Source organism: Triturus cristatus, chromosome 6, assembly GCF_964204655.1.
Source record: "Triturus cristatus chromosome 6, aTriCri1.1, whole genome shotgun sequence".
NCBI classification, from domain to species: domain Eukaryota; kingdom Metazoa; phylum Chordata; class Amphibia; order Caudata; family Salamandridae; genus Triturus; species Triturus cristatus.
The window spans coordinates 827,416,267-827,436,473 of NC_140589.1; the positions used below are offsets into that span (position 1 = coordinate 827,416,267).

The 20,207-nt window shown below is 48.2% G+C and overlaps 1 protein-coding gene across 4 annotated transcripts in view; it reads left to right on the plus strand.

Annotated features, from left to right (window-relative positions):
- NOX3 (NADPH oxidase 3) overlaps positions 1–19,904 on the plus strand; it is a 777,582-nt gene extending 757,678 nt beyond the window's left edge. For all 4 annotated transcript variants that reach the window (XM_085611433.1, XM_085611430.1, XM_085611432.1 and 1 more), the window contains one exon: positions 19,041–19,904. In XM_085611433.1, the coding sequence (XP_085467559.1) occupies positions 19,041–19,167 (127 nt within the window). In that variant the 3' untranslated portion in view covers positions 19,168–19,904. The remainder of the gene's footprint in view (positions 1–19,040) is intronic.
- Positions 19,905–20,207: the final 303 nt, after the last annotated feature.

Sequence of the window (20,207 nt, forward strand, 5' to 3'; positions counted from 1 at the left end):
GGAGGAATCACTGAGGACATGTATTGACTATCGAGCAATCAATCGGGTCACGGTTAAGAACCGTTATCCTCTGCCCTTAATTTCGGACCTTTTAGATCAGCTGAAAGACGCCAAGATCTTCACTAAATTGGACCTTCGTGGTGCTTACCATCTTATTCGCATGAAGGAAGGTCACGAATGGAAGACTGCTTTCAGGACCAAGTATGGGCTCTTTGAGTACCAAGTGATGCCATTTGGTTTATGTAATGCCCCGGCGGCCTTTCAGCACTTTATAAATGACATCATGAATGATTTGGTGGATCGAATTGCTGTAGTATATTTGGATGACATCTTGATTTATTCTAAGGATCCTCAGGAATATCCTCAGCATGTCAAAACAGTTCTTGAAAGACTACATAAGCACAAACTATATGTAAAACTGGAAAAGTGTGCTTTCAGTGTACAGACTGTGGAATTCTTGGGATTTGTGCTGTCTCCTGGAGGCATTACAATGGAGAAGAAAAAGGTGCAAGCAGTTGCCGATTGGCCTTCCCCCAAAGATATCAAGGAGATTCAACGATTTCTGGGATTCGCTAATTTCTATCGACGATTTATCCAGGGATTTTCTCAGAAAATCATTCCAATTACCAGACTACTCAAGAAAGGAGTGAAGTTCCAGTGGTCAGAAGAGGCTGAACAAGCTTTTCGTTTCCTCAAAAACAGTTTTACTACTGCGCCTATTTTACTCCATGCGGATCCCACTGAACCCTTCTTTGTGGAAGCCGACGCTTCAGATCAAGCAGTAGGGGGGGTCTTGTCCCAACGCCACAAATCAACTGGACAGCTACATCCAGTGGCATATCACTCTCGAAAATTAAATCCTGCTGAGATTAACTATACCATTGCCGAAAAAGAATTGTTAGCAGTAAAGGATGCGTTTGGGGAATGGAGGCATCATCTACTGGGGGCGAGACACACTATAACCGTGTATACTGATCATAAAAATCTCCAATTCTTCAAATCTGCAAGAACCTTAACTCCGCGTCAGCTGCGTTGGTCCTTGTACTTCGCAGACTTTGACTTTGTGATTACTTATCGACCTGGAAACAAGAATGGTAAGGCAGATGCCTTGTCCAGGATTCAAACAGAAAGTTCTGAACATTCCGTTACTCCGCAGCCTATTATTCCAGCATCTAAATTTGTGTGCACCTTATCTCTGGCTGAGTTCAAAGAAGAAGTCGGGAAACAGATGTCTGCAGCAGAAATGGCGGAGTGGGTTAGTCAAGAAGAGGGCAGAATCATCAAGGATTCGTTACCGTATCGAAAGGGAGCGCTGTATCTGCCAACTACTAAAATTCAAGAACTAGTGTTGAAAGACTGCCATGACCATCCTCTAGCAGACCATAAGGGAATCTCGAAAACTATTGACCTAATTCAGAGATATTTTTGGTGGCCCAACATGAATTCTCAGATCAAAGAGTATGTGGCAGCCTGTGAACTCTGTGCCAGGGGAAAATCGAATAGGCAGGCTCCTCAAGGGTATTTGCAACCCCTACCCACACCCAATCAACCTTGGCATACTATTACAATGGATTTGATTACCGACCTTCCTTTGAGTAAGGGGTATAACACAGTATTGGTGGTGGTCGACACCTTTACCAAGATGAGTCATTTCATACCAGTAAAAGGGGTTCCTTCAGCTGCCGAGTTAGCCAGACTCATTCGGGAAAACATAGTGAGGATTCATGGTGTCCCAAAGATTGTTATTTCCGACAGAGATCCCCAATTTGTGTCCCACTTTTGGAAGGCATTTTTGAAAGGATTGGGAGTGGAAGTCAGACATTCTACCAGTTATCACCCCGAAACAGATGGCCAGACGGAGAGGGTGAATCAAGAGTTGGAACAGTATTTACGTCTGTTCCTTCTGGATCATGGTGGCCAGTGGTCAGAAATGTTATGGATGGCGGAGTTTGCACATAACAATGCAAAAAATGTTTCCACAGGATATTCTCCCTTCTTCCTAAACTATGGGCAGCACCCAAATCCTTTCTGTAGTCAAGGAGATTTTAGGGTTCTAGCAGTCAACAATTTATTGTCAGATTTAAATTCAGCTCGTAAGTCAGCAGAGTCCAATTTATTGAAGGCTAAGGAGGGATACAAGAGACAGGCAGATAAGCACAGGCGAAAGGCACCCCAGTATCAAGTAGGAGATTCCGTATGGTTGTCCTCACAACATCTTAGACTGAAGGGAAATAGAAAATTTCAGCCTCGTTTCATAGGCCCATTTCCAATTGAACAAATACTGGGTCCAGTCACTGTCAAACTGAAATTACCTACTCAGTTAAAGATCCACCCCGTGTTCCATGTGTCCCTTTTGAAGAAAACAGTTCCTAATCTCCGATTACAGAAACCTCCACCCCCTCTGATGTTGGGCGAACATGTAGAGTATGAAGTAAAAGGGGTTCTGGATTCAAAGAAGAGTAGGGGAAAGTTATGGTACTTGATAGACTGGAAAGGTTATGGACCCGAAGAAAGGTCTTGGGAACTAGCTGAGAATGTTCATGCTCCCAAACTGATAAGACGATTCCATATGCAGCATCCTCTGAAACCGAGACCGATGGATCGGTCCTTGAGAGGGGGTACTGTCAGGAACTATGTGAACGCCATGACTCTAAGTAATCACTCTCTGAAAAGACATCGAGTCATCGTTAAGCCTTCTCTTTGCAACTGTTGGTCTGCTGTTCCTTGTAGGTTGACCGTTACAAGATGGCCGCCTAGTTTACCCCAGTATTGAAGGGAGTTGGAAGTCTCGCGGGAAGTGAGATTTCGCGCGCCGTGGAAGAACGTTCCACTGCGCACTTCAATTCGCCTAAGTCTGAGAGAGGTTGTGTTTGCGGAAGGCTCTCAGGTATTCTAGTCAGAGCGTCTGTTTTGTACCTTTGTGTGTAATCACGCGGAAGGAACTCTTGTCCCCAGACCTACACTCATGAAGTGGGAGGTCGTGAATGAGCACGTCAAAAGAAAAGCGTTTCCAGTCAGAGAACTCCGTTAGCCCCTCTAGAGGCAGAAGAGGTAGCGGAATCCAGAAACACAGAATATCGTCGAGCTACTGAGAACAAGAAATCTCGTGTCTCTTTTACTCCGGTAGGCTTACCGTCGAGAGAAGGAGACTGAAGTTTGTCAGCCAACCAGTTGTCACAAGAAGCAAGTAAGCACTAGACTGTTGTTGCAGCGCATGCCTAGTTCTTGACTGAAAGTACTTACGCCTGCTGCACGGAATTCCTTGCCTCCCTTGCGCTTTCCCTATTCTTTCCTTACTGTTTTCCTTCCCTGTCCCCTTTTGCGCGTTTTCAAGCCGTGAAGCAGAGCTACAGCGGAGCAGGGATAGTCCTTCAAAAGCGAAAGCTCTCCTGAACTAAACTTTCATCTTTTGGACTACACCAAGTATTAACAGAAGGAGGTAACGATAGGAAGATCAGAGAATAGGTAAGAGAGAGGGAAGAGAAGGAAGTATACTGTAAGCAGAGAGCATTAGAGATTTAGAATAGGATCACTTAACCTGTATTTATCCCTCTGTGCATTAGGTCATCCGCTTAATCTAATCAGAAGTGGACCTCTGATCATAAGAAGAGAAGCAAAACTCCTGCAGACACCTGGTAGGCAAAGGGGGGGAAAGAAAATAAACTGGAACCGTAGTGATTAGGGGGTAAGTCGAGGCATTAAGTTGAAATGATGTTCCCATCTGTGCATTAGGAATCCTCCGGAAATCGTCACCTGACTGAGGAGGGAGTCCAGGCCAGCACGAGTGTCTCTTCTCTGTCCCATTCCCCTTTCCCCCCATCTGGAGCAGCTGCTCATACGCAGTGTGTTCCGGAGAAGGGGCAAGGGGAGCTAGCATCATTCTGCCTCCGTGAAGATATTGGTGCCGCAGTCCTGACACCTGTCCAGAGGAACCCCCTCATCAGCAGATTAGGGACACCCAGCAGAGTAGTTCTAGCCAGGTGAAAATTCCTCTACAACCTGAGGGATCCCCCTTACCCCTAGGTATAGGCACCCCTCAAATGGATGTTGTTGAACACAGGGAAACCTGGGGCCTAGTTGCCCCAAACCTTCCAGTGCCCTCCACTATTCCAACCAAAGGGATCCAACCCCCAGCTGTAGGCAGCCAGAGGTTGACCCTTAGGGCCAGATATGACACAGTCATGGGCAGAAAGGCTTCCATAGTGGCCAATGATCTGAGGAGGTTGAGACCAACCCAAATAGGGCCTCACTTCCAGACTCAGACACCCCACCAGCCCACCTCTGACCCAAAAACCAATACAGGTAATTTCCCTAGACTTTGGAGAAACTCTAGAACCCCTTGGGGTAGAATTTCCCAAGTGGACCATGAGACAGGGAGCAACCATGCTAGTGCAGGTTCTTCCTTATATGGCCACTCAGGAAATAAAGGCTTATCTGGACAAGGTTAGCCTTATCTCCTTTCGTTTGGGGGGGGTTATGTAGGAAGGTGGAATCTGACTATATGGTTGCCCCCACTTTTTTCCTGGTGTTTGAGTGGTTTTTGACTAGTCTGGCTGGGATCCTGCTATTCAGGACCCCAGCCTATCTGCTTACTCCCTAAAATGATTGGTGTGCATATTAGATGCACTAGTGATTGGATACTGTGGTACCTTGTGAGCCCCTAGTATATGGTACCTTAGGTACCTAGGGCATTGGTACTTCACAGGCCTACCAGGGGCTGCAGCATGTATTATGCCACCCCTGGGAAGCATTCTCAATCTGACACCACAGGCCTGCTACTGCAGCCTGTGTGAGGTAGTGTTAGCACTCCTCACTGAGGTATAGGTTTCTATATCTCACCATACACACACATATGAACCTATCAGTCACCCCTATGGTAGGCCCTATCAATCCCAAGGGCAGGGTGCGTGGTTTACTATGTGAGGGGGTGCTTCTGCCTGAGCAGGACCCCTCTGCAGCTGGCAGAGTCTATTCTCTGCTGCTGTTTGTGGATGCGGTTAAACCATATACTCTTAAGTGCATTATAACCTCACGGTTAATGCTAACTTTGGAATGACTGCATCAAAACATGTCGTGTTTGGTGTCAAACGTTTTGGAATCATACCCCCACACCAGTAACTGGTGTGGGAGTATGATCCCACCCTACTAGAGAGGACGACATGTACCCACTGTACCAAACGGTAGAAATCTTCTAAAGCCCTGGCATCACAAAATGGATGCCACCAGCACAGACACCGGGCTGCCCTCCTGCTGCTGACCGAAACTCGCAGTGGAGGGAGCTCAACAAAGGGTTTCCTGTCACAGGGAGGTGTCACAACCATCCAGACTGGATTTAGTGTATTGGAGCTGGGTGGGTGCACTCTTAGAGTGCCTTTGAAGTCCTGCACTGGGGGAGCAGTAGGCTCCTCTGTGCATATGCCAGCTCAAACCGGTTCAGGGGCCTCTGCCCCTGTCCTGGCGCGAAACTGGAGAAAGGGAAGTGGGTGTAACCACCCCCTACCCTGGCCCTCCTAGAGGAGTGGCCATAGAGCTAGTCCCTCCCATCTTTACAGTATAAGATACCAAATATTGCCAATGCAATTCAGATTACACCTGGACGACGCTCTACGAAGAAGAATCCGGTCCCTTCAACGTTCTACTACCTTTAGAAGACCGAAGGATCTCCCTTGGAGCCAAGGAGTGGCTCCCCTGCTTTGCAGGCACCTTAAGGACTGAACAACGGTTGCAAACTTTACCGCTCCCGCCGGAGCCCGAAGTCCCTGCGTCCCCTGAAGTCGATTTCCTGACCTCTCTATGGCCATTTTGAGTCCCCAGTGAAACTGTGGCGTCTGGACCCCACGAGTGACGAGGAACGACAATACCAGGGAACCGTGCACTGATTTCGAGTGCAAGCCCTGAACGACAAACTACAAACCTGTGCTTTGGACCACTTAATGTGCAAGCCCCGAGCAGGTATTGAACCAAAGATCAGCGGCCTACCCCGTCCCGAGTAACCGTGGGCTGTTGCTGAAGTTTTCCTGCAAAGGCGTCTTTGCGGTTGCTTGCCCGTTGGCTAGTAGCCCTCCTGAAGACATCCTCAACTATTCCAAGGGCTGGCCTGGTTGCTCTGGGCCTACCCTCACTTACCCTCGCTGGGTAAGTCCCTCGAACCTTGCTGGTCTGAGCCATCCACAATCTTCACTCTACATGAGACTTGCAGTTGCCAAGGTTTGTTGGCTCCAATCCGAGTGCCGACACCGCCAACAGCTGCAGACGTTGTGGGACCCTCCAACTCCAGCTGCTGATCATCCTCGATCCCTCCTGGACGACGTGGACGAAGAGACAAAACACCATCAGCGACGAAAGCGACGCGACAGTTGTGGTCATCTATCCTGAAGGCCACCGGTCACTGGCAAGTGACGCTGAACTCTGTCCCCTCAATTTCTAGGTCGCCTGCAACTCCAATCCATCGTTGGAACCGAACGGACACCTCTCTCGACGACACAAGCAGCAAGAACACCTCGATTCCCATTGAAATCAGCATCGCGACCCGACCCCAAAGGACACCTGTGCACCCGGACTCCCTGGGTGAGGTAACTCTGGCATTACGGTGCCCAAGTGTGCATTGGCTATCGAAATACTTACCCTGTAAGTTGTGTGCTTGTTGTCCACTCAGAAGTGCCCTAGAACTTTAAAATACAAATCGCGACATTTTTGCATTGAAGTCTATGAGAAACTCGCGTGCGTGTTTAGACACTGCACACGCCTCCCGTGGGCTGATTACTTACCTGAAAACACTACAGCAGTAAAGCCCCAGCGATTCCCAAGGCCCTAGGCCCCTTCATTTTGCTTGTCGAATTTGTTATACCATTTACTTAGTATATGGTCTGGTACGCCCCTAGGGCTACAGTGATTTATGTGCTTAATTTATTGAGAAATGTTGATCTTTTGAATGTTTACCTGGGACTAATCTCATAAAGAGATTAGTAGAGTATATTTAGTAATAAATACATATATATTTCATAAATATACCTGTGTGGTGTCTTTTCATTTGGTAATTCAAGAGGTTATAAGGTAAAACAAGCTGCTTTACATTCCTCAGAGACTTAGCCTGAAGGCTGCTCTCCACAGCTACCACTAGGATAGCTTTCTTTTAAAAAGGTTGTCTTTAAACCTATCTACCAAGAGTCGAATTGGACTGGTACAAGGTGGCCACTAGAACTAGTGACCAGCATATGCCAGGCCAACTTCTCACAGTTACCCATCTCAAGGAAGGGACCCATTGGTCCCAACCTTCTACTTACCTGTAAGGCCCCTAAATCTAGTATTTAGGGGCACCCCTGAACCTCGCCTCCTCAGAAAAGCAACAACCAAGAAGAAAACAAGAAGGACCGAACAGCCGTACCAAAGCTAATAAGAGGAGGACGCCCACTGACTTGGCCCCGGCCCTACCGGCTTGTCCTCACCTCGAAACTGCAGAAGCAAAACTCCAGTGTGTCCTGCAGCCAGCAACCTCAAGAACCCAAAGGACCTGCCCTGCCTTCCAAAGAAAATACTTTGTCTCCCATGAACACCTGATTTGTTCACCCACAGACTCCAGCTCCTGCAAAATCCGCGAGTCTGCACCACTCTGCATCCGTCGCCCACGGCTCTAGTTCGAGTGGCCCAACACCACGAGGCAGTCTCCCCGGTGATCCTGACCCGAGATCCAGTGATTAAGGACTCACCGAAGGCCAGACTAGCATGAACTGAAGTGAAGTGTGACTGTCAATCAGATACCCCAAAGTGCACAGAGTCTTTTTTATTGACTGTTAGTACCTGATATTACTCAGCAGATATATGTGAAAGTAGCACCTAACAACATGAACATAACCTTTTCTCATTTACCTTTTCTAAGTACAACAGAGAAAATCCGATTGTTGCTGTTGTTTACCATCTCAACATGCTTTGGTGTACAGATATATTTTTGACCATGTGAGACTTCACGATTCGTACTTGTCGCTACAGTGTGTGCAGAACAATATTCTGCAGTCCATGGCATAGTAATGCTGGTTATCTGTATAATATATACCGTTGTTTTTATTTTTTAATTTGTCTGAATTTTGTAGCCATGAGAAAGTTCCTACTATCATGAAACACACAATGTTGACTTTATTAAAGAGAATGGATTTATACTGCCTTGAATAATTGACTGGTGAAGATATATGCAATAACATTTTAGAAAGTTTGGCATTACAGGGACACATAAGAGCCCTGAATTAGTATAGTTTACAGGTTTATGAGAATATAGAGCAAATGTGACCATCTATTTCCACTTTAATCATAGCTAAAGTTCAGCTTACTTTTTTACATTCTATAAACACAGTAATTTACCATAAAACATATTTAATATGTTTTTTGATATAAAAGTGTTTTGTATATAAAAATATACAATTACCTAAAAGGAGTTTGAGCAAAACACATCACTATGTGTTACATACACTAAGAATGAGCAAGGCGCCACTAACATGCTGAAAACAAACAATTAATTTACATCAGTTCAAAATATTATAGCATTACCGCAATAACTATCTCAGTGCAGTCTATGGGAAATTTTCTATTTTTGACTAGATATCTGGTGGACACAGTGAATTCACAATAGAAATAACGTCGACACTGCGTTTTGATGTTTTTTTTTTTTTTTTTTTTGTAAAACATTTTTATTGGCATTTATAAACAATAGTACTACACGCAGGCACAGGCGGTATCGCCAGCATCACAGAGACTTACATATCAGAAGCGCCCGGTCACAGCCCTTTCGGTCTCGCAGTCTCATGGGCCCTCAGGCCATTCGCCTCTTCCCTGAGTGGGGCTGCCGGTGTGTGTTCGGGACCAGTCTCTGGGTATGCCCCCCCAGAGCTCGCAGTGATCGCCTCGCCGCAGGGATGCCATGCAGTGTGATTGAATCCCTGTGAGGGATGTCGTAGAGGCTATAGGAGTGCAGCCAGTGATTAACCGCGAACTAACTGGGGACAGAGAACTAGGGAATGGGGGTGCACTATGTCGCCTATCCGAAATACTTGTATCTATGCGCTCGAGAGCTGGACCATCGTGCGGGGGAAGGCCGGGGTGGTTGCGGACGCGGAGGCGGGGAGGGGACAGGGGGGGGGTGGGGGCATCAATCACAGCCTATGAGGAATCTGGCGGTGGGACCTGTGGTGTCTGCCTCTGCGAGGCACCAAGTGTTTGGACTGCCTGCGCGTTTCCCAGGGTGGGTTCCGGAGTCGCGGGCGCTCCCGAGGGGTCAATCGGCCTTGAACTCGCCACAGCCGCTGTTTCCTGCGCGAAAGCGTGCATTAACATGGCCCAGGGCATGGAGATCGGGTGTTTGCGCATCCCCCGGGCCTCCTCAGTTCTAAGTGTGGTTTCCTCCGCCTTGCCCCACTTCTTAACTGCTCCCACCCATGCCGCCAGAGGGGGCCCCCCTGTCGCCTTCCAATGCATAGCAATGCATCGTTTAGCGAGGAGCAACACCAGGAAAGCAAATTTCCTTTCCACTTTCTGCGGCTTATGTCGCCCATGAATACCCAACGCACACGCCTCCCATGTGTCCAGGTCCTGAAACCCTGTTATCGTTTTGAGGGCATTGTGAATTGTATGCCAGTAGCTGTGGAGCGTCGGACAATCCCAAAACATGTGCTTAAACGAGGCAGCAGGCTCCGGACATCTGGGGCAGCCAAACACGCCGTTAGGGAAATATTTCTGCAACTTTTCGGGGGTGAGATACGCCCTGTGCAATATATGCAACTGTATGTTCTTAAACCGATAGTTGCGGGACACTTTTTTCGTGTATTCCAGAGCCCTGGTCCACTCCCTGTCATGTAGAGGCCGCTGGAATTCATCCTCCCAGTGTTCTCTAAGGATCGCTAACGTAGGACTCCGCAGGGTCCTCACCGCTTTGTAAATCCAAGTGACAAGATGGCGACCCGGCCCCATCTGCAGTATCGCATGGAGAACCGGGTGCGTGGGGGGCTCCGTATCGATCCCCCCCACTGCCTGCGGCAGTCCGTGAGAAGCTGCCTGTGCCGAAGGAATTGCCCCCCGGGAAGCTCGAAGTCCCCGATCAATGCATCGAAGGTCTGCAAGCTCTCCCCGGAGAACAACATCCCCACCTCCGTCACCGCACGATCCGTCCACACCCGCATCATTCGCTCTGTGTAATACGCCCGACCCCTAGGGAGCCCCACCAGTGGCAGCAGCGGAGAGTACAGGGGAGTACCCCGGCTGAGTCGGTGAACACGCGCCAAGCAGGTGCGCGCCGTCATGACCTGGAGGGGCCGGGATAACGGCGGTGCCGCACCCGGCAGCAGCATGCGATGGACAGCGGGGATTGGAATCCGCCCCGTCTCCGTGAGCAGCTCCTCTTGTGCCCGGCCTGCCGTCCAACGCGACACCCACTGTAATTGGGCGGCAAGGAAATACGCCTCGAATGAGGGAGCCGCCAACCCACCCTGATCAAGGGGCAATTGCAGTTTTGCCAGAGCAATACGCCGGCGGCCGTTGCCCCAAACGAGGGTCCCGAGCAGGGTGTCCAACTCCCGGAACAGGGATCGCGGGGGAACCACCGGAAGATTGGAGAAGAGGTAAAGCAGGCGCGGGACCAGGATCATCTTCGCGGCGGCTATCTTTCCCGGGACAGCCAAGTGGAGACCCTTCCAGAAATGTACCAGGGATCGGATGTTACCCATCAGTGCGCGGTAATTCCCCTCATAGATATCTTGCGGCGTATGATATAGTTTAACGCCGAGGTATCGAACCGCTTGGGGGCTCCACGAGATGTCAGCATCTCCTATTCGTATCGGGCCCTGGGGCACGACTTGCGTTAAGGGATAGACAGTGGACTTTGCCCAATTCACCCTAAGGCCAGACACCTCCGCAAAATCATGCAGGATGCGTGATATAGGGGTCAAGTCGATCGTGATGTCACGGACATATATGAGTACGTCATCAGCGTACAATGATACTACGTGGGTAGAATTGCCTATCGGGATGCCCCATTCCTCGCCCGCCCCGCGCAACAGGGTCGCCAGCGGCTCCATCGCCAATGCGAATAGGAGGGGGGAGAGGGGGCACCCCTGCCTGGTACCACGCTGGATCGGGAAGGAGTCCGAGATGAGGGGGCCTATGCGCACTCTGGAACTGGGCGAGGAGTAACTGAACCGAGTGTAACCCAGCAGTTTGGGTCCGAAGCCCATGCGTAGCAGGACCTGAAACAGGTAGGCCCAGGAGAGCGTGTCAAACGCTTTCTCGAGATCCAGCACCAGACACGCTGCCCGAGGGAACCGTTCTCGCACCTGGTCCTGCACGTGGAACAACCGCCGGATATTAGAAGAGGTGTGCCTACCCGGCACGAATCCATTCTGATCCGGGTGGACGAGTCGTGGGAGGATCGTGGAGTACCTGTCCGCCAGGGCCTTCCCATAGATTTTGTAATCCGCTGACAGTAGAGTTATGGGTCGGTAGGAGCCTAGCTGATGCGGGTCTCTATCGGGTTTAAGGAGGGATACTATAACGGATTCGCGCATGGAACGAGGTAGGGCTCCCGCGTCCAGAGCTGCCCGGAGCTGCAATTCTAGTTGAGGGACCAGCTGGGACGCAAAAGTCTGGTAAAATTCAAGGGGGAGGCCATCCAGGCCGGGGGCCTTATGACTGGCTAGCGCCTTCATGGCGTGCCGAATCTCGGCCGCCTTGAGAGGACGATCTAGGTCCAGACGCGTTTCGCGGTCTATGCGGGGAAGCTGAACACGGTCCAGGAACTCAGCCCGGGCATCATCCGACACCGGGGTATGGGGCCTAGTGTACAAGCGCATATAATGCTCTTGAAAGGCCTTGAGTATCCGCCCCTGTGAATACACCAGGGTACCCTGGACATCACGAATGGCTGTAATGGTCGGAAGGCGGGAATCCTGCTGTAGGAGCCACGCCAATAGGGCGCCCGCGCGATCTCCTTCTGTGTGGGCCCTAGCAGCGTATGCCGCGAAATTGAACCGACGCATGCTTGCCAAAGCTGCAGCGTACGCAGTCTCGGCACAGGCTAACGCTGCCGGCGTGGCTTTAGCGGGGTCTGTCTCCTTAGTGAGCGCGGCCAGTGCCCCTTCCGCCCGCTGAATGTCCCCCTCCAGAACCCGTCGGACCCCCGCAATATGACGAATGCAATTGCCGCGCGTGACCACCTTAAAAGCATCCCACTCCGACGCTCGCGTACTGGCCGTGCCGGCGTTCTCCCTAAAATAGTGACTGATGTGGTCCGCCAAGGTTTGTCGGAAGACCGGGTCTTCAAGACTGTCTCGTGGAAGGCGCCAAGCGGGGACGGGGGGATGTGGCGGGCGCTATTGCAATGTTATCGTGTGGGCATCATGGTCTGATATAGTTCTACCCAGGTAGTCAGCGTCCAGAACGGTAGAGAGGATGGTGGGGGAACAAAGGAAACAGTCCAGGCGCACTCTAAGGTTATGCGGCCTGGAGTGGAACGAGTACAGTTTAGCGGTGGGGTTCCGAGTTCGCCAAGCATCCGCCAGAGACCAATGACGCATCCAGGCCGTGAACCGTTTGGCCTGCGTGACAATAGGGGAAGTGGGGAGGGGCGGGTGAGATCTGTCTAAAATTATGTCTTGTACGCAATTGTAATCGCCCCCCAGGATCCACGGCACCTGCGCGTATGCGCTCAAGGGATTGGACAGTGTGTCCCAAAATGTAGATTGATCAACGTTCGGCCCATAGACGCTGCCTAGTAATACCGTCTGGCCGTCTAACCGACCGAGTAATAGTACATAGCGACCCTCCGGATCTATTACTTGCGACAATTCCTGAAAGGGCACTCCCGGGCGCACCCATATGAGGGCACCGCGGGCGAATGCGGAGTAAGTTGTGGCATAAAGGGCCCCCCGCCAGCGACTGCGCAGCTTTGTCACCTCCCCCGCCGTTAGGTGTGTCTCCTGCAGGATTGCAATTTGTGCCTGGTGGCGCTTGATGTATGCGTAAATGGAGTATCGCTTGCGCGCTGTATGCATGCCCCGCACATTCAGAGTAAGGATTGTGGTTTTACCGGCTTGCGCCATCAGTACCCGTGTCTAGTGTACGTCGCGGGGCAGGTCAGTCGGGTCCCCCCAGGGGCCCCCGGCGCTAATCCCTGCGTCCCACCCCCGTGGGTCCAGTGCATCGACGCAGCAGCTCAGCGGCGCGTGGGTAGGGACATAGTGCAGTAGGTGTGCGTAGGAAGGGAAGGGGAAACTAGGGTGAGGCGAACGTAACTTGCCCCAACACCGGGGACATATTGCCAGGCGCGATACGTCCAAACTGACTCTCGAATTGCATGAGAGCATGAACCTATTAATGAAGGGGGGTCGACTGGCGGCTGCTGAAGGCTCTACAAGCGGGCTATGTGCAGTATCTATGGCTAGCCGCTTGGGCAATGTGAGCGCTGTAGGGGATGAAAGTGCCCGAGGCAACGGGGGAAACTCCATGAGCGCCGGGCCGGCAAATACACAGGGGGGGGAGTATCACCCTCCGCTGCGGATGTGTGGCCCTCTACACAGAGCTAGTCATATCAGATCGTCAGCTGTTCGCGGGGTGACTGAAGGCAGAGCCCCCGAGTCCACACCGGACTGTGTCGCCTCACTGTCCTCTTCTTCCTCCGACGTGAAGACATGGGGGGCACGCTCCAAGTCCGTCGCCAGGGAGGCCGGGCAAAGGCCCGCCGCCGCCTTGAGGGCCTGGCGCCGTTCCTGGACGATCTGCTCTAAGTCCGGTGATCCCAAAGTGTGCGGCGGCCCCCCGGGGGTACCCGGGCGTCGTCGTCTCCGTGAGCGCTGCCTCCTCTGTCCCCCCACCTTCGCTCGTTGTTCTTGAGGGCGACCGGGCCGCCGGCCCCCCGACCGCGTTTTGATGTTGCCATTAAAAGAGGTATCTTAAATGAGTTCCTATGTCCTGAAGTAAAAGTGATCAGTCTTTTTGCACAAATACACAAGTGTTTTTAGATCAAGCCTAGAGCAGCGCATGCGCTGCTGCTCGACTTTTAGTAAGGGGCTTTTCAAAGTGCTACCCACAAGCTTTTCCTGGCATAAAGCTTGAGTGCACGCTCGCGTGCACGCCGCCATCTGCCTTTCTAATCTCTTCCTCCGCATCGCTGGCCTAATTACTTTCACTTTCGCGGCCATTGATTGTTTTTCCTGTGGTATTTGCGCACTACTTTTGCTTTGTTGCACATTGCAGCAGTCTTTTTGTGGCAACCAGAGCACCCACTTTATGGGCGCTGCTCTTTCGTCCCTTTAAAGTTGGGCCCAGAATCTCGTTTCACTGGAGCAGTTCCCCCTTCGTTTACTTTTCGGCAACAGATAAACTAATATAATAGGCAGACACTCTTCTCAGCTCATGCCGCCATTTCATGGTCTCTTGTGTCCGCGGCTGTAAACCATGTCCTTACACAATCACTCTCCTCCTGCTTGTTATTTGAGCTGTGTTGGTGCCGTGTCCTCGCCCGCTTTGGTAATTAACCCACGTTGATTAGCTAAAAATAAACGTAGCATGCGGGAGGCTGTGGGGACTTCCCTGCTAATTTCGTCTTGACTGCCTCTGTTTATTTTCACCAATTAGTAGGCTGATCACACCGCTAGAACCGTACCGGGAAATCAATAGTGCTTGTTTTTTAAGCAGGCGAGGTCCGAAGCTTCGTATTTGTTACATTCATGACGGTCCCTGTTTCACAAAGGCCCGGCACATGTAGCGTGTAAACACCACAGTAATAAACAAGGACATCAAGCCTGCCCTGCTCCGCAGCTATTTTCTGAATTTGTAGAGAGTGTGTTTATAACGGAAATGATTACCTTGTCCTTCGAAGCAACCTGTAGCCTCTGAGGTCCATGCACCAGTATCACTGAAGTGCAAATTTCAGTGCATACTGTGTGCACACTATACGACCACTTATAAATGCAGTCACATCCTCGCCTCCACACTGGAACCCCCACCTCCACATGAGCATAAAAAGAGCATAAAATTTACATTAACAATCGATGCAAATATCTACATTAAGCAAAATACACACGCTTTGGTAAGTAAAATTCAATATGTACATTTAAATGTGCTATTAGTCACAAATGCTGAAAAAATGTGTGCTGGATCAATACGAATTCTTGTTTTTTCTTTTATGGATGTTTCCAATTCGCTTCCAAGTGCATCACTCAGAATGCTAAGTGCAACCTCTGAATTAAGCACAGATCTTTGGTGCATGTTTTGTAATTGAGTCAAAGTGCGGGGGCTTTCAGTGGTCGGGTGGGGGGAGCTGGAGAGCAGGAGTTGATGCAATTCAAAGATTTGCTAAATCTATTTGCGGGCGGTTTCTCCTACACAAAGTGCAAAGATCTGTTTTGCAGAGGTTGAAGCTTGCTTTACCTGTGAGGTGGGGCGTGGGATAGTTCAATCATCTGGCCATTACTGACCTAGGAGTATACGCTGTAAGTATTCTGAAGCTGCTCCCTCTGTCGTTGTCTTTCACTCTGCCTGGAAGTCTCTTGGTCTGTGGATGCTAGTCTCCCTCTGTTGGGGTCCTGGTCTTTCTCCTTCTCTTCCTCCCCCTCTCTCTACACACCGCTTTCGCCTATCTCGTTATATTTATGTCTGTCTTCTCTCTCTTAAATACATCACTAGCTTTCTCTCTTCCTCTATGGTTGCTTGACTGACTATAGTCTCACCAGCCAGTCTCTCCGCTCATGCAGTTGTCAACATCAGTTCATTCTTGTAGCTATCTACCTGCCAATCAATCTCTGATTCTCCAATAAAAAGAAACCAAATCAGTCAGTCAGTTACTGAAATTCTTTAACATGTGTGATGCATGCAAACTGTACACATTTGGGTATTTTTGGAGTACAGTCTCTGGCACACTGGCTACCATCTTACACATGAGGCCTCCAGAGAGTGCCAAGGTTGGTGGTGTACCCAACGTAGAGGTAGATAACCACAGACATACCTACAGACATACGTACATACATACATAAAAGCAAAACACAGCCAGCTACCCACACATCTAGCAGACACACACACCAAGTCCTGGTTCTCTTGGCACACCAACAAGCCGTCATTATTTCTCATCAATCACAACCTGCTGCTGTTTGTTTAATTCTGCTGTACTCAAAGGAGAGAATGGTGTTCTGCAGAGCTTTTAATCACATGAAAACTAGGGTGACCAACTGGCATTGGTGCAAATTTAGGGCGGTAAGTGTACAAATTCAGGACAGAGGGTCAAAATTCAGGACAAAACGTGGGGACAAAAGGTAAGTTTTACAGACACATCAGAGGAAGTTGCACAATAGTATAAAAGTTAGTAAATAAACAACCACTTAAGTACAAGTCAAAATAAGTTTTATATTAGTTTGAGACAATTGTTTTTCGGTATGCGTGCAGCTTTGAGCAACTGTGCAGATCTGTGGTGGTATTTCATATGATAATAATCTATTTATATGGTTACTGCACTGGGTTGTCCAGTCTGATATTTTGCTTACAACTCCTGTTCCTGAGCAGGCATGTTTGGTGAGAGAAGTGGTCAGGAAACTTCTGTTCAGATAGACTTTATTACTAGCATCTAATATCTGAGTTCCATTGTGAGATGTAAAGCGGCACCCGTAGGTCAACTAAAAGGAGGATTGCTGTGATTAACCCACTATAGGGAAAGCATTATGGGTATTTCAGCAAGTGGAACTTAAAATATGGAATCAGACATTGCTTATGGGGGCTTTGCAGAGAGTTGCACAAGCTGACGGAAGTCACAAAGGTGCTTTTTCCTGCAGCTTTCTTAAAGAATGCACTGTCGATACACAATTACATAGTTTATTTTTGACGCCTTGCCTACTGCTATAAACACAATATACATCTCAAGCACAGCTCATGGCACTATGAGGCTCTCCCTAAAACCTTACAACTGAAGAAAAACATGCAAACATTTACAATTACTAGGGTAACATTCAAGTAGCAGTTGGGTGTCAGTCAAAATGTCATATGCATGATGTATAGACACATAAGCACACAGCAAATACAGAATAGTTACACATAGGCAAGGGAGTAACCAGAAAATGTAAATACCTCCCACTTTGAACTAAAGCTCTTATGACACCAAGAAAGCAAAGTAAGTCATCACAACCCTCCTAGAAGAGCTCTCTTGTCCAAGGATCTAGCCATTAATCCTTCCATCAATCCCCTGATATCCACCATTTCAAATGTACAGTCTGTCATCTATTAATTCTTACATTCAGTCTTTCACCATTCATTCTGTCATGCCATCTGTGTATCCATCGCTATCCAAACCTTTTCAACCATTTGCAAAACTATCCATCATCTATCCTTCCATCCATCATATCACACATCCATCCCTTCATCCCCCCTTTCACTCATTCATCCATCATACATCCACCCAATTCATCCTTTCACTCATCCATCCACTCTTCCACTCATCCATCCAACCATTCACCCTTTCACTCATCCATCCATCCTTTCTTCTAGCTTTCCACCCTCCCGTTCACTCATGTATGCATTCTTTCACTCATCCGTCTTTACATTCTTCTTTTCATTCATCCATGCACCCATTTGCCCATTCATTCTGTCAAGCATTCATCCATGCTTTTACTCATCCACCCATCCTCCCTTTCTCTCTCCATTCCCCTTTCACTTAGCCACCCATCCTTCCATCCACCCATCACCCATCTACCCACCCATTCCCCCACCCATCCAGTTGCGGACAAAAGAGGCCCATCAAGAACTTCACCCTAGCTGTAGTTCCTAAAGCAAGGGGTGGGGTTGACTATGCCCCTGCACATACGCAATTTGAAAACGTAGTAGTTATGAGTCAATCATGATGGATGCACAGTGCCAGGATGTGAGGTGACTGTGACATGGTGTTGTTTCCAGGGCTTTAAGTGGGATGAAAAAACTGAGGTTCTCTCCAAGGGGCGTGTCTGATGTAATGAAGGGCGTGGCTTAAAACACCTCAGCTAAAAATATGTGCTGAGCATAATGTGCCGCCCGACTGGTATTTTGCTGTTTCTATCATTGCATCCAGGAACATTAGACCTACAAAAAGCCATGACCATTGGCTTTGTCAATGGATGTTAGTTGCATAAAATAAATAATCAAGCAGTGGTATAGCCAATAGGGCTCGCCTTTGGGCCCTTATAAGTGTTTAGCCATGCAACAGTTAATGTTGTTGCACCAAGGATATTGTGCTGCATAACTAAATACTTATAAGGTCTCAAAGGCGATACCTATTGGCTATGCCAATGCTTGTTTCATGTGCAGTTGGGCTTTCCAGATTTGTAATATTACATAGTGCACCTCACTCAGTACAGGAAAATGTTAGAGACAGGAGAGAATTCACAATCTGTACTCCTGAAAACGTGCAACTATTGCAGCTTTTGTGAATTCATGACATTTGAAAACCTGAGTGTATGTAAGAAGTTGGCCCTTTGTGTGAGTAAATCTTTTTACTAGTGTAAACCCTCCTTTGACGAATTACTAAAAGTGGTTTTAGACTACTTGAGCCTGTAAGCTAAACTCAGTAATACATTTGAAAAAGTAAAGGTATCCGAGTCCAAAATTATGCTCAGAAGCCCACGGCTGGCACAATAAAAGACTGGGGTGCTGAATACTAAGGCTGCATGGTCTTGATCCCACCTCACGCCCCTTTAATCCCCCACCAGACATCTCTCGTCTCATTATCTCATTCTTGCAGTTTCTTTTTCATTCCTACTTTCTCCCTTTGACACAGTTTTTTCCGTTTTCTCTTCCTCCTTCGTTCCCCCTTTCGTGATTGTTTCAAGGCAAAAGAGATTCAAGGTCAGTTTTGGGGAATAGCACTTAATTTGAGGCAGTGGTTTCAGGTGGTGCCCACTCACACTAAAAATAGGCACTGACTAAGCAGCTTAGTGAATAAGGGCTGCTGTTTTGAAACAAGTGCTAGCTGCTGAACAGTGGACAGGTACAGAAAAAAAAACTACAAATTGCCTGAATAATAGTTTTCTATTTATCTTTTCTTTCCTCAGCAAAACCATTGGAGTGTTTTTCTGTGGCCCCAAAGCATTGTCCAAGACGCTTCAAAAAATGAGCAGCTTGTATTCTTCAACGGATCCGAGGGGTGTTTGCTTCCATTACAATAAGGAGAGTTTCTAAGCAGCACGTTGCCTTTAAGCAGACCCTAGTGTACATACAATTAATGTATACCACATGATGTATTTGCCAAGGATATGAGAGATCAGACAGTTGGTGACCAGCCCATGTTCTGAATGCCAGATTGCAACCAAAGCTGGTTTGAATCACAGATTACCTATGCATTAACTTTGAAACGCATCACTTTCTAGAGAAGACATCTCACCCACAGCTGGATGACCACTGGGAAACCCCTGGAGAACTGGAATATAGCGACTGCTTTCAGTGCTGGTTGGAAAGACGGAGCCACAGCCCTGAAAATATCCTTAGATGTATTTTTTGCTCTACATTCTACAGGGATTATATGTTTTAATGTTTATTCCTGATGCATGTACTGCTAAAAACCTGATCCATTGGTATATGGAAAGCGTATTTTTAGGATACAGAAAGAAAAGTCCCACTGAGAGCAGTTGTGTGTAGCTTGGGTTCAGAAAACGCCTTTGTGCTGCCAACAAAGCAAAATGTTGATCACTACTTGTATGTCAAAATATAATGTAATTTCACAACTATGACTGTGTTTCAAAGTGGTTGCTCTAACTGCCTGTGCTTATGAGTACATTTTCAAATTCGGGTAATGTTTGTGGCGTGATTGGAAGGAATGTGAACCCACAAAACCTTTTTATCAAGCAATCAGCAATATTATATCATACCTTAAAGCCTGATATAATGTAAACCCACAGATAGTGTTTTTGTTACCAGTGTAACCGTAACATTTGTTAATTAAATCTGTATTTCCAATACAGCGATATATGCTCTGTTATTTGGATATCAAATCAATCTTTATTTGTATTTGAGTCTTCTTTGATTAAAGAAAATCTTACAATCATAAACTTCATAAAAAGCAGACTATAATGTGGAATAACCAAATTAGGTAGAAGCTGATGTTTAGAAGATTATACCTTTACCCACTTGAGCTGTTTGCTCAAAGGTATGGGGGCAACTTTAAGTTAAGGTGCAAGTGTGCAGTTGCTATTAACATTCATGGGTGCTATCCAATAATTGCC